This window comes from Coniophora puteana (assembly GCF_000271625.1).
Source record: "Coniophora puteana RWD-64-598 SS2 unplaced genomic scaffold CONPUscaffold_17, whole genome shotgun sequence".
NCBI lineage: Eukaryota > Fungi > Basidiomycota > Agaricomycetes > Boletales > Coniophoraceae > Coniophora > Coniophora puteana.
In genome coordinates, this window is record NW_006913069.1 from 941,855 (window position 1) to 955,266 (window position 13,412).

The 13,412-nt window shown below is 50.0% G+C and overlaps 2 protein-coding genes across 2 annotated transcripts; one reads left to right on the forward strand and one right to left on the reverse strand.

The window, feature by feature from the left end:
- Positions 1-2,745: 2,745 nt before the first annotated feature.
- CONPUDRAFT_159467 (uncharacterized protein) lies at positions 2,746-6,890 on the forward strand (the record flags this gene model as incomplete). Its single annotated transcript, XM_007776546.1, has 8 exons — positions 2,746-2,778; positions 2,829-3,278; positions 3,390-3,703; positions 3,885-4,185; positions 4,246-4,665; positions 5,332-5,584; positions 5,635-5,682; positions 6,280-6,890. The coding sequence occupies 8 exons, from the start codon at positions 2,746-2,748 to the stop codon at positions 6,888-6,890; spliced, it is 2,430 nt and encodes an 809-aa protein (XP_007774736.1).
- A 3,646-nt stretch (positions 6,891-10,536) lies between these two features.
- CONPUDRAFT_159468 (uncharacterized protein) lies at positions 10,537-13,368 on the reverse strand (the record flags this gene model as incomplete). Its single annotated transcript, XM_007776547.1, has 9 exons — positions 10,537-10,857; positions 10,932-11,264; positions 11,310-11,846; positions 11,896-11,979; positions 12,035-12,295; positions 12,346-12,704; positions 12,759-12,881; positions 12,934-12,993; positions 13,050-13,368. 9 exons carry the CDS (start codon positions 13,366-13,368, stop codon positions 10,537-10,539), a joined length of 2,397 nt encoding a protein of 798 aa, XP_007774737.1.
- Positions 13,369-13,412: the final 44 nt, after the last annotated feature.

Genomic DNA, 13,412 nt, shown 5'->3' on the forward strand with positions numbered 1-13,412 from the left:
AGAGTATTGTAGCTAAAATAACCGGAGCATTGTAGCTACAATAACCGGAGCAGGATGGCTTCAATAACCGGAGTGTTGTAGCCACAATGGCCAGAGCATTATGCCTGCAATGGCCAGAGCATTGTATTTGTACCTGCAACACTCAGACCATTATACCTCCAATAATTGGAGCACTGTAGCTGCAATAACTGGAGCATTATAGCTAAAAACACTGGACTATGATTGACATTCTAAATGCACAAGGCAGGCCGCTGCCCTGACACACACCTGGGGTATGGGCCGGAGCATCTCCTACCAGTCACCCAACCCCTACAGTGAGGCGGCCGCCAGGACATGGTCAGTCAACCGCCGGTCACCGCTGCCCTGACATCCTTGGGGTTTTGACCCATCCGCTGACCGGACATCCTTGAAGGCCCGGCCTGCATATCCTGCATGATCATATGCTACACATGCAGTTGCTAGATATGCATCATGATAACCCAGGCGCAGGTCACCCTGGAGTAGAATGCACGCTGGAACTATTACAGCGTAATTATTGGTGGAAGGATATGAAGGACACGGTACAGGAGTACGTCAGAGTGTGTCAAAGGTGTGGAAGAAACAAGGGCACGGGTAAGGCACTGGTGGGCAAGCTGCAGCCGCTGCCTACACCCACAGGCCCTTGGAAGGATATCTCGGCCGACTTCATCACAGGGTTACCAAAATTGCGAGGGTACACCGTGATATTGGTTGTCGTCGACCAATTTAGCAAGGAAGCGGTATTTATACCCACCACAGACAAAGTTTCTTTGATAGAACTATCCCGTCTTTACAGAGACCATATTTGGAAGGACCACAGCCTACCCGAAACAGTAGTGTCAGATAGAGGTCCTCAGTTCGCAAGTGAATTCTCACGAGAACTTGCGAAGGTGCTGGGCATCAAAAATAATTATTCCACAGCCTATCACCCACAGACGAATGGTCAGACAGAACGAGTCAACCAGGAGTTGGAAAAATACCTTCGCATGTATTGTTCAGACTCTCAATCCACGTGGGCAGATTGGCTAGTGCTGGCGCAATTTGCACACAACAACAATAGAACCTCAGCGACTGGGCAATCGCCGTTTGAGGTTACTAAAAGTTATGCGCCTAGAATGGGAGTAGAACCCCTTGAAGGGAAGGTCGAAGCGGTGTCTAAGACAAAAGCAGAAATGGAACAGACCCTAGAAGTCACGAGGAAGGCCTTGGAGCGGACCAAGGAGAAGATGAAACAATCTGCAGACAAGAAAAGAAGTGATGCACCTGAATACAAGATCGGAGATGAAGTCTGGCTATCTTCATCCAATCTCAATCTTGTAGACAGACCATCAAGAAAATTAGCAGAACGCTGGCTTGGTCCCTACTCCATAACTAAATTAATGGGATCAAATGCAGTGGAACTGCGGCTTCCGTCTCATATGCGCTGTCACCCGGTAGTGAATGTAAGCCGCATCAAACCATTTATTGATCGACTCAACGAACAACGCACCGATCATCCGGGTTCTACCGAAGTCAATGAGGAAGGACACGCGGAATACGAAGTCGAGAAGATCGTAGACTCTAGACTACGCGGGCGCAAATTAGAATATCTAGTCCACTGGAAGGGCTACAATGAAGATGCACGGACATGGGAGCCAGTCTCTAACCTATCTAATGCTCAAGCTAATTTAAAGGACTTCCAACATAGAAGATCCTCAGCTCCGCGGAGGTTGCAGGGGATCGACCCTAAGTTATTCAACTCGCTATTTAAACCTAGAGAAAACGACACAGAGGCAGAGCCTGAACTCCACTCGCGGCTCAACAAATTTGTCAATGAGGACATTGGAGCCTAAACGGGGGGTAGTGTCGCGATCACTCACGACAGCATGACCAGTCATGAACACTCACATTTACTTACATTTCACGCATCGTCGTTGAAGTCGTAGCTTCACTTCTTGGTGCAATAGGTCACGTGACCGGCTACTTCCATAACCAGTCACATGACCTGGCTCGGATACTTTACATTACCGTCTTACATAATCATTCTCTAAGATTCCCGGACATTCCATATGACATCATGATGACGTCAAATACGCGTCATGACTGACATCATACATACGTCATTCATTAACCATAAGTAGTAGTACTCCGCACAGCATGGTCTGTGCGCACACTGTCATTACCATAGTAGGTAGACTGTTTGGCTCAACCAAACACCATGCACTTGTATATAACCTGAGCAATGTCAGCCCACGAACTCCAAGTGAGTTCTTGTGGGAATACCTCCTAAACATCCTCTCGCCTAGTCTTGCCACGTCAGCAAGCAGTCACCTCCACCCTTTCCCTCTCATCGTCGTCCTGTACAGGGCTTCGATGTCTACCCGGTCGTCGGTTCTCGAGTGTTGTTGGTTTCTGGGGCTCGTGCCTTAGGAGTCGCTCACAGTTGTGTGCGCAGGATGTGAGAGAACCATCCAGCTCAATGCCCAAACAGACTATGCAATAAAGCCCTGGGAGAAGCATTGCGACTCCTGCCGCAATATCACTGGATACAAGAACAAATGTGCCCACAATCCCGCAGACCCTTCAGTAAAGAAGGTGTGTAACTAATCTTCATTTTTCATTATATTTTGGAGTGGTGTAGAATCTAATGTCCGTGTCTACGTTTGCAACCAGCTACAACAGTCTAACAAGCTTACTGGCTATGTAGGTGCAACATCACAGCCACTACCGCCTTCAAAAATCCAGCAGATGTCTCTCTATCAAACCAAGAAAGTGAAAATTGTAAGTAATATTATTGGTTATTCGCAGTTGTGTTAATCTTGTGCATTTAGCATCCCTCTGTCACTGCCTTCCTCCGCATTCAGCCCAAAACTGAAGGTTGCCTTGCTGAGCCCGCGGACACTCCCCCACCACCAAAGCCATCAACATATGTATGCCAACACCTACGTGGCGCAAAGTATGCCGAGTTTCTTGCACTCAGCCTTGTACGAGGACACGGTGGTTTATCACCAGCAGACCATGCCCATGTCAGGCGCAAACTCTTCCCACACAAGTTGTTCCCGCCACTGGGAGCAAAGGTTCTGAAGTCACAGTTGACCAACATCATCAAACCTGTCATCCTCAAGAACAAGAACCCGGCGCTCAAGCAGAGCAAGTGGATGGATGATGAGAAGGATATCTTCAACACTACTCTTCGTGCATTGGCACACTGGGAAGTAGATCCTGCCAAGGGCTTTATCAAGTCTATGGAGTGCACCAAGGTGACAGGCAACTGGACGAGAGTGCGATTTCTGCACAGATATTGGTAGAAATGAGTCATTCCAGCATTCAGTTTGCAAGGCGCGTTACATTTCTGTATACTTCTCCAGTATCCCGCTGAGTATGGCCCATAGAAGCAAAAGGAAGCTTCGCTTCCAGAGGAGGAGCAACACGCTTTACTCGAGTCGCGCAAGACATTTACACCTCATGCAATTGTTGAGTCTGATGTTCGAAAGCTCACCAAGCTTCTGGGCGAACACCCCCTTGCTTACGATGTCTACATGCGTCTGAGCAATACGGAGGATAGGCAGTCGGGTTTGTTTGTGTTTCTGTATCTTCATAAAGCTGCAAAAGAGGGCTGGCTTGAGGATCACCGAGCGGTAGTGGGCCTTGCAAAAGTGTTTCAGACAAAGGTATACATTGACGAGTCCGGAGATCCTAACCTCAAGTATGGTGTTCGATACAATGAAGATGTCTATAATTTCATGTTCCTCATGTGTGGCTATGGCAGCCACAATGGGTGACAGTACAGCATCCTCAGGAATCAGATAGGTGGACCCTCTATTTGTTCACTTAGGTATTTAAAGGTTCTTGTCTTCATTCAGGATAAAATACTAAAAATGCACTAGGTCTCTAGCGGCCCGTTCTGAAGACGCTCTTAGCAACCCATGTCTTGTTCCTGAAAATGTAGCACGTGCCAAGTGGTACGCCAAATCTCAAGGATACTCTGGTCCCTGGGCGCTTGCATCAGATGATACCAAAGTGCGGCGGCGCCTTTCTTACTCGCCTGACTTTGGTGGATACGTCATAGGGTCTGTGGTTGTTCTTTCCCAGTGCTCGGTCGACAATCCCAATGACCTAGAGGATGTGTTAAACCATATTTACGAAGAGAATGCAGTCGCTAGTCAATATCGTGCAATCCTCATGAGGGTGAGCTTGTTTCTGATTTCTACTCGTTTATTTTGCAGTGATTAATGCGCTCATATGTAGCCCGTGGTACCTGGCATGCCTCCTGTAGTAGTTGCGCTCCTGCCAAGCAATGGGAAGGAAAAGGTGCAGGAGGTGCACAAGCTCAAGATGGTGTTTCTCAGTATGGCAGCTGCTGTCCATCTCCCGGTTGTCACCTCCGCAGCTGACGGCGCTGCAGTCGAAGCAGCTGCACAGCTCCTCATGGACCAAGAGGTGGGAACTGGCAAGGCGGTGGTCTACGAGAATATATGCTTTGGACTCAAGTTACGCGCACCCATCCATAAGCATACCGGGCTGCTCGTCTCAATTACTTGTTCTTGGCATGGCAAGAAGACCTCAAGGAATAATCCGCAGTACGGAGCTCACACTGCGATGATGGGGATTGGGCATGTCATCAATCAAGACCTCATTGATCTCTACAAAACCGGAGAGTCTGGGCTTGTTCGAGGACGGTGTTGAAATCGGAAGTCCGGCAGTCGCGCTGGTCTGGCGAGGTACGGCAGTCCGGCGGCAAGTTGCGAGGGGTTTCGGGGTCTTGGTCAAAATCAAAACCACGTGACTGAGACGCGCCGCGCCTCCCCTCGTCCTCGTTGCCACAGTACCTCACATTCCATGTACCGATACGCTCAAGAACTATACAGTAGCTGAAGAACTTGAATAAAAATCCCCGTTCTACGTTATCTCTTCGTGCGATTTGTGCGTACTTTTCATCTCTATCTCGTTCTCGTTCCTCGAGTGGTGCCAATGACCATATGAGGTCCCAAAGACCCCTCCACATAACAGGAATGTCCTGTATTTGAATAGACATGATAACAGAGAGAAAGAGCTGGTGGACATGCGGCAAATAGATTGGCGGGGTAGAGGCTGTTGACTTAGAGGTTGGTTGGATCATGCTGATATTTTGGTGAAAGTCACGACAGCGTTCGATAAATGCTGTGATCTGCTCGTATTCGAGCTGCTCAAACTGGGGGTACTCTTAAGTGTACAAGGCGGGCTACAACGCCGGCGAACATAGGGAATGTGAATGGGATGTAGATAAGATAATGTACAGGAGGGCTAGGATATCTACGCAACGCGGCTAGATCACATGCGGTTGACTTTGTTTAGGGACCCCGCAACCGCACCGTACCCGCCAGACTTGCCGGACTGCGTCGCAGCTCGCGCAGCGCCAGACTTCCGGTTTCAACGCTTTTCTGGCTTGTTCAAGGAGATGTTAAAGATGTCAACAAGCAAGATGACGGTGCTGCAAGGCGCCTCTATTCCGAGGAAGCATTCTATGCGACAACATCTGTGGATGAGAAAGCTGATGACGTTATCAAGCCCGGCTTCAAAGGCTTGAACGTCTGGCTTTTCATGTTCGGTGTGCTATATATTAACTATGATGTGACAGTTGCTTACAGTTACCATTAGGTGTCACGTTTGAAGCATATCTTCACCCTACACTCATTCCAGAAGATTGTCTGTCAGCCGTCCTCCGGACGCATTTCTGGCTGCACTTTGTTTCCGAGCATATCAAGACCCTTCGTCGCCTCTTCCCCAATTTGATCTTGCACGAACACTCGTTTATCTCCCTATCTAGCCATTGGATCTTTGCTCATCTACTCGACTCCCTTGTGACCTTGGCTCTTGTCTACTCCAAGTACTACCCAGATGTGCTATTCTGCCCATGGACTTGGGGAACGGCTTTTGTCGAGCACTTCTTTGGAATCACTTGTCAACTCTTGCCCGACTTCTCATACAGAGAACTCCTCAAAATTGTACGTAATATTTCCCTCCGACAGAAGATACAGATGAGCGGCACATTTCCAGAACAACGCGAAAAGGAATCGGGATACTCTTTTGACTTCAACCCCACTCCACTCAGTCCTTCACAGCTCAAGCGCATGCGCTGCTCCATCACACGTCCTTGACTCGACAAACTAGCTGAGGTTGCTTGTCATGATGCCGCAGAAATGTGCAGGCAGGTCCTCCATATTCCCGTCAACCTTGATCGCCCCCTTTCACTCTTCTGACCCTCAATCCCTGCTCCATCGTCCTCTGCTGATGATGCATCAGCCGATCCCGTCAACCTAGGAGCTGATGATGAATCAGATCTCAATTTGGATGATGCCGGAGGCTCAGATGACGAACCAGACGCAGGCAGCAAGCAAGATACGCCTCCACTGGATGGTCTTGATGCTGGTGAAGCTGCACTAGTCATGGCACGTGATTCAGCACTCTCGGCTGATCTGGATGCAGTTGAAGCAGAAGTTCGGGATCTACCCCCATCGCCTGTGACAGACTCCCCGCTTGCACATGATGCTATGCCTACAGAGGAGCCTCCAACACATGAACTGGCCATGGAGGACCAAATAACTAATCGAATTCGCAATGCCAACAATCGCGTCTCTGTCACCATGCTCAAGAACAAACGCCACCGCCTCCAGTCCCTTGCCAATGTCCACAGCAAGTGTCGTGTTTGTTTAAATCCGAAATACTTTCCCTCACTCACCAAGGTCAACGAAGAACTCACCAGTGAGTCAAACGAGGGCAAGAATACCGATAGCAGAAAGAAGATGTCGTCTCAAGAAATGTCGCATTGCATTCGCATCCATCAAGCCCAAGCACCAAAGAAAAGCAAATCGATCAAGAAGGTGCGCCAACTGCAATGGTATGAAGCGTCGTGAGCTGTACGCGCAGCTATTGGTGTTAAAAGTACGTTTATCAATGTTTCCAACACTCCCAAATACGATTCTGACGATACAACAGCCCCTCCGCAATTGAATATCAAGAACATCAGTATGCTCACGCCTCTTTGCCCTTGCTCATTTGTCATTGCCCGGACTCTCAAGTGTTATTATATTGGAGAAGTACTCGAGATGTTCCACAAGGGCAAAGTAAGCGCTCAATACAACTCGATCGGAGTCCCAGTGAGGTCTCTCGATGATGTTACATTCCTATCCCTCCGTGCTTATCTGCCTCTGGTAAGCTACCCCTTCACCACTTTCTCGAACCATTTCCTAACTTATCTTCACTATCATAGTCAATGGCTTTCATGCATCTTACTGAGGATGATGCTTATACCGACTCCAGCAACTCTGCGGAGCCCCAGCAACATCGTTTCACCCGAACACCCTACCTCACCTCGGAGATCCACACGCATGCTCACTCCAGCACCGTTGTTTACCATCTTGGTAATGACGTCTTTTCGGGCATGGACATCACAGCACTTGTTTTATCAAGGAGAGCTTCTGTGTGCTGGGAGGTACTCACATCGCCTAGAGTTTGCTTGAAGCTTCCGCCACTCAATTACTCAGGTAGAAGTAAGGTCTCGGTCAGTACATAAGTATTCTGCCGCACATGTGAATGGTGTAGATACATAAATGGATGGTACATAGTGGAACACTCTAGATGTACACGTATATGAAACTAGATAGCTCCATCGCGTCCAGCTATGTACAGTGAGCTTCGAGTACTCATTGTTCGAGGGGGAATTTGATGATGTAATTCAGCTTACTACCCTTTGCACATGACCTGATGTCTGTCCACCGTAATGTATTTTCTGTCCTAATCGGGTAATACCGTAATATATCTGAGGTCCTGGTGGGCGGACAAACCTTGGGGGGAGCTTCTGGGGGCCTGTTGCCATCGTCGCTGCCAGTCATCACTTCAAAACATAAACCTTACGCTACAAAAATCAATTGTTATTTTTACTAGGGAGCGATTCAGCTTCGAACTGAGCCGAGCCGCGGCAACACTAGTCTATCCACTCCTACGCCCTGCCCTCTGCTCGCTCTACCGCAAGACGCAAGGAAAGAACCTCCCCAGCGCTCGCATCTGGATCAACAAGTCTATAGTTGATGACCTCACCTGGGCGGCAGTATTGTAAATTGTGATTACGTAAGTGTCACAAATTCCAGTATTTCTACTATTTTTCCACATTTATTGCATGATTGTACACCACCGGTACAAGGGGATACAAGAGATACAACATAGGACATGGGAGAACACCTATCCATGGTAGATTAACCCCTAGAAGTGTCCTTATCTCTCTCCATCTTATCACATCTCGAAGTTATGTTGATCTGGACATAGGGATAAACCCTGGGGTTACCATGGAGGATTTGTCATGCAGGAATATCTATGTACCTGGCATAGAAGCGCCTATGATCTCATAGATCAACAGCTGATCAAGCCTAGATCTCCATAGATCGTCAGCTGATAAGGCCTGGACTCTTATCATAGTCGATCAGTAGATAGTATCAGTAGTTCCACATGGTTTCTAGCATCAGCTGGTACTGCACATGATCTCCTTAGTCAGTATTACAGGCACGCCTTACCAATCTCTTAGCAATCAAGGCACACCTTTAGTCAGACATTAGTTATAGGGCCATTGCCATTGGTCGAACCAAATACTGTACAGTCATCATCCTAAATAGTCTAGGGCAGACACAGCATGATATCATAGATCTGTACTTGTATTTAAGGAGGCATATCCTGGAGCGTACTCTCCAGTCTAATCCACTTGTTATACTCGAGATCACCACTCTCATCCAGCTCTCTAAGTTCACCACTCATCATCTATATCTCACATCACTTATCCCTCCTCAAGTTCCCTCAGTAGTTTGGTGAGTAACAGTTTAGCTGTTACAGTAAGCGTCTCGAAACTACGTACTGTACAGGACATCAGCCACAGTATATATTCTGTGTACTACGCTATGTTAATCTTTACGCGATTGCCCTTCGGGCTACTCTCCTGCCCGGGACAAACCGCGCTCGTTGTTGTGGACACAACAGGGGCGGTACTCTAAACTCCTAAACCGCTCCGAAACTTCGGAGGGGTCGGAGGTAGGTGGAACGGAGCGGAGCGTAGGAGCGTAGAAGCGTAGGCGTACAAGTGGCCGAAACCACAAGGCTAGGTGATGGAGGATCTCAACGAGTGCCGGCGGTGAGCACGAAAGCACTAGTCCCAATGACCAAGTCAATAAAGCATGCTATCTACTACAAAGTGAATGCGCACCTAGTCCCAATGACCAAGAGGTCGAGATGGGGGACTAGGATGCGAACTGCTCAGTATATAAACAACTCCCGCAATCTTCGGATCCTGATCATGCTACCGATAACCATCTGCTGTCACGGAGGTAGTACAGCGCTGCTGTCAAGCGTCCGCATGGTCTGCATAAAGTCCGAATGTTGTCGGGAGTAATGCTCAAAGGGAAACATAAGAGGTCCGAGGTAACTCCAGACGTGGAGCAAACTCCGAAATCTTCGGAGGGTCCGAAGGTGTCCGAAGGCGTGCGGAGATAACCGGAGGTGCGCGGACCTGGCTCTAAGTGTAGAAAGGAGAGAGAGGAGGAAAGAGAAAAGAAAGAAAAGAATAGGGGCCTTGGTCGTCTTCACGACACTCGTACTGTGTCAGCGAGCCCCAGCGACTCGAATTCCAACAGGCAGATTGTCTCAAGATCGCCTAAGGGGTGTTCTTCTTCTGGTCGGTGCGGTGGTCAGCATCCGACTACTCAACAGCACTCACTGTTTACACGGACGCGTGTTTGCACGGTCTAGGGGTGTAGATTCCAGCCCTGAGGCCTGAATACCGGCTTCTATGCGCCGGCGGACTCGCCGAAACACGGCATCTTTTTCTATGAAGCCTTAGCGGTGTTGTGCGCACATCAGGAAATCAACAGGCCGCTTTTCCGCGCTTTTGACTCGCTTTTTGGCTATTAATGATCCAAAAGCTAATCGAAAGCAAGGTTCCAAAAAGGAGCGTAAAAGTAGATCCTTCTGCTTTATAGCTGCTTTTCTCCCATTGGCCCCACCGTTTGTTTGCTTATTCTAGCTTAATCACCCTTTTCACTCCAGCATCTAGTGTAGTAGTCATAAAAAGTGTCTATTAAGCGTCCAAAAGCGGCTTTCGAAGCCACCCAATGTCAGTCTACAGTCGTAATAAGCGAGCAGAAAGCAGAGTAAAAAAAAGAGATAAATCTAGCAGTCCAGACCAGCTGGCGAGAGAGGGAGAGCAAGCGTTGATAGACGTAGTGATGCATGAGGGAGAGGAAAGGCATGACTACAAGCGGGTCAGCAAAGACGGCGGCGTGAATATCCAGAGCGTGAAAAGACGACGATAGCAGAGATAGCGAGCTCGACGTGAAGAGCAAGCGGTGCAAGCGTTCGATCGAGACCGAGGAATGGAGTGACCAGTCCTATGAAGGCTAATGAGAGCACGGATAAGGCAAAAATAGAAACTCATCTACAGAATCTGAGCTTCGCCCGCCTATCTTCAGCGATTGCGGCCGGGACTTCACTATCGTCTTCGTTGTTTGCCTCACGTTCTCCTCACTTGACCTTGTTAGAATATGGCGCTGAGGCGTCGAAGGCCAAGACCATTACCTCAGGCTCAGCAGCCCTAACCGACATCCAGTATGCGGACGAGGCCGACGACCAGTTCTGCTCCGAGAAGTTGAGGATGGTTGTTGACTGCTTCCCGGTCCTTCCGTTCAGCTCCAAGCGATCGTCCTTATTGGCACTCATGAGCGCCTTTGCCCGGGTGATGGAGGTCCCGTGGCGGCCAGCTGCCTCGAAGTTGGCAAGGTCCTGAAGGATATGCTCAATTGAGCCAAGCTTACCGTCCTTGGCAAGCGAGCACACGTGTTCGCCCTAACAGCAGGAAAGGAGTGAATACACCCATGTAACGATGACAAAAGTATGGAATGAATGATGGTGAGGCTTACCGCGGTGATGGCGAGCGTGATCGCGCCCCATGGAGCATATAGACCCGCGAGTTCATCCAAATTGGGCACCTCAACGTAGCCCTGCGTTGACAAATAGTGTGTCGCGATGATGTTGCCCATGAACTTGCCGCAAAGAGGGTTGACAAACGTGCCATTGTCGGCAACCTCCTCATGCATGAAGGCAGACTCGCACAGGAGGCCCTCGGCGTACCACTTGCGATCCTCCTCGGAGCCGTCTTGACCATACATGTCTTGCTCAACGAAGTTGTTGAGGAGGACGGCAATGGCGGTGGAGCCGAAGTTAGCCCGCCAGTCGTTCGCCTTCTGCTTGCACTGAGATAATGTAAGCGACGGGCTTCCTGAAATAATGACACATACCAAGCCAAAGGCAGCTCCCTCTACCGTGTCCTGCTCTTCCGGCATCTCCTGGTCGTAAACAACCTCCCAGATCTCTTTCATAGCCTCAAGGACTGACGCAGAGCTCGGCCTCCAAACGGCCCGCTGGGTACCAAGCCAGGCTAGGAATGTCGGAATGAAAACAAACGTCCACAGGCTCTTAACATTGCAGTAAGAAGGAAGATCCTCCTTGACCCATTTCGAGGGAGGTTTCTTTGCCTTGGAAGAAGCAGGGGCGGGAGCGGGGATGGGAGTGGGGACGGCAGCCGCAGCCGCAGCGTCAGAGGGCTTTCCCTTCTTCCCTCGAGACTTCGTGGCCGGCACCATCTTGGCGCTCTTGGCAGCGTGAGCGTTTTTACTGTCAGCGGCGCGAGCGGTTTTGGTGTTGACAGTGCGGGCAGTCTTGGTATTGGCGGCACGAGCGGTCTCGGTACCAGCAGCATGGACAGACTTGGTATTGGTGGGGCAAGCACTAGTGGTGTCAGAGACTCCAGCGTTCTCAATGATAGCAACATCCGTCTGAACTGGTAGTCAAAAATAGCTGACTTTATGTGAATGATGTACTTACCGACAGAGTAGTGCGAGACACAGGCTCGGGGTCAGGCTCATTAGTACTGTTGTACTGCGAGGGGAGGCCCGACTCCATGAAGGGCTGTAGTTCCATTAGCACGATCACGATCATGTCCGAGTAGTGATAGCGAACTCACCGCCATGGCGGTCAAGTACCGGTCCATGAGCCTCTCCTGTTCGACCTGATCTGAAAGTTGATCCTCGGGCATCCACGGGATACCCTCGGAAGAAGGGGCCTGTTCTCCATCCGAGGGAGGGAGTACCTTGTGTTCGTCCTCTTTGATATCCAAATGGGTTCGCTTGTTGGACGTCTGCTTGGAGCGAGCCTCCTCCTCCTCCATCTCCACCATCTCTGCCATCTCCGGAAGGTCGCTCGATGCGTGAGCAATGTCGAGGATCTGATGCACAGAGTCACCAGGCTGACACAGCGAACAAGAGGAGAACTCACATTGTCATCCTGGGCGCTGGCCTTGTTGAGACTCTGGCGCTCACGGGCGATGTTCTCGTTGTTGTCATCAGAGAGGCCCAGTGATTCTACATGCTCCCCTATGGCTGATGCACCAGTGGCATCGACAGCCCGGGCACCAGCAACAGATGAGACTGTGCTGGCCGCGTTTCGGCTCGTGGCGTGGGATTGAGATGAGACAACCGACGGAGGAGCAGAGCGAGGGATGTCCGAGGACCATTTCTTGACGACTGACTTAAAGGAAACAGGGCGGCTGAATTGTCGGATGGCGTTGTCGTGAAAATACAGAGTTGATTCGGTCAGGTACAACAGCATGACGGGGGATGGGAAGGAAGGTGAAACTCACACAACGCGTGCGTTAGTGTTACCCTTTCCGGTATTGACCTCGTGCGGACCTGCTGGCACCTCACGGCTGCCTCCCATCTTCAACTCCTCCACCCCGCTCCTGAACGTCGACCTTGCGGCGACACTTTGCTTGGGCTTTGCAACTTGGGCTAGCTGTTTAGCACTGCCCGCACCTTTATGTTGTGAGTCAATCATCCATTAATGCCAGACAAAGCACCAGCTTACCTTTGCCTCCGTTCACAGATCGTTTCTTGATAGCAGTGCTCTGCGCCTTCCTGGGAGCCTCTTGATTTGTAAGGTGAGCATTCAATTATGGTGCTACTGCTGGAGGGACTACTGACCAGCAACTTCAGTCTCGTCAGCTACAGGCTCGTCGCCATCGTCTTGCGGAACATTGGGCAGCCGCCGAGAATGGCTTGGCCTCGCCGGTGCCTTCGGTGCGCGCATAGCCTTTGCCTTCTGTTGCTCAGCTAACTTACTCTCAGCATCGGCGAGCCGTTCTTGGCTCTTCTTCTTCTTCTTATCGGCGGCTTCCTGTGTCGCTCGCTTCTGGGCTTTCTCGAGCGCTATTTCGTCCGCACTCCTGCGGTTCAGTGCAAGGTGAGCCAAGCCGGGATGCTTCTCTGCGTTAGAGGAGCGGGTGCTGACGCGTTCGGACATGGTTGTAGGTTTGAGCAAAGGGGAAGAGAGTTAACGACACAGAA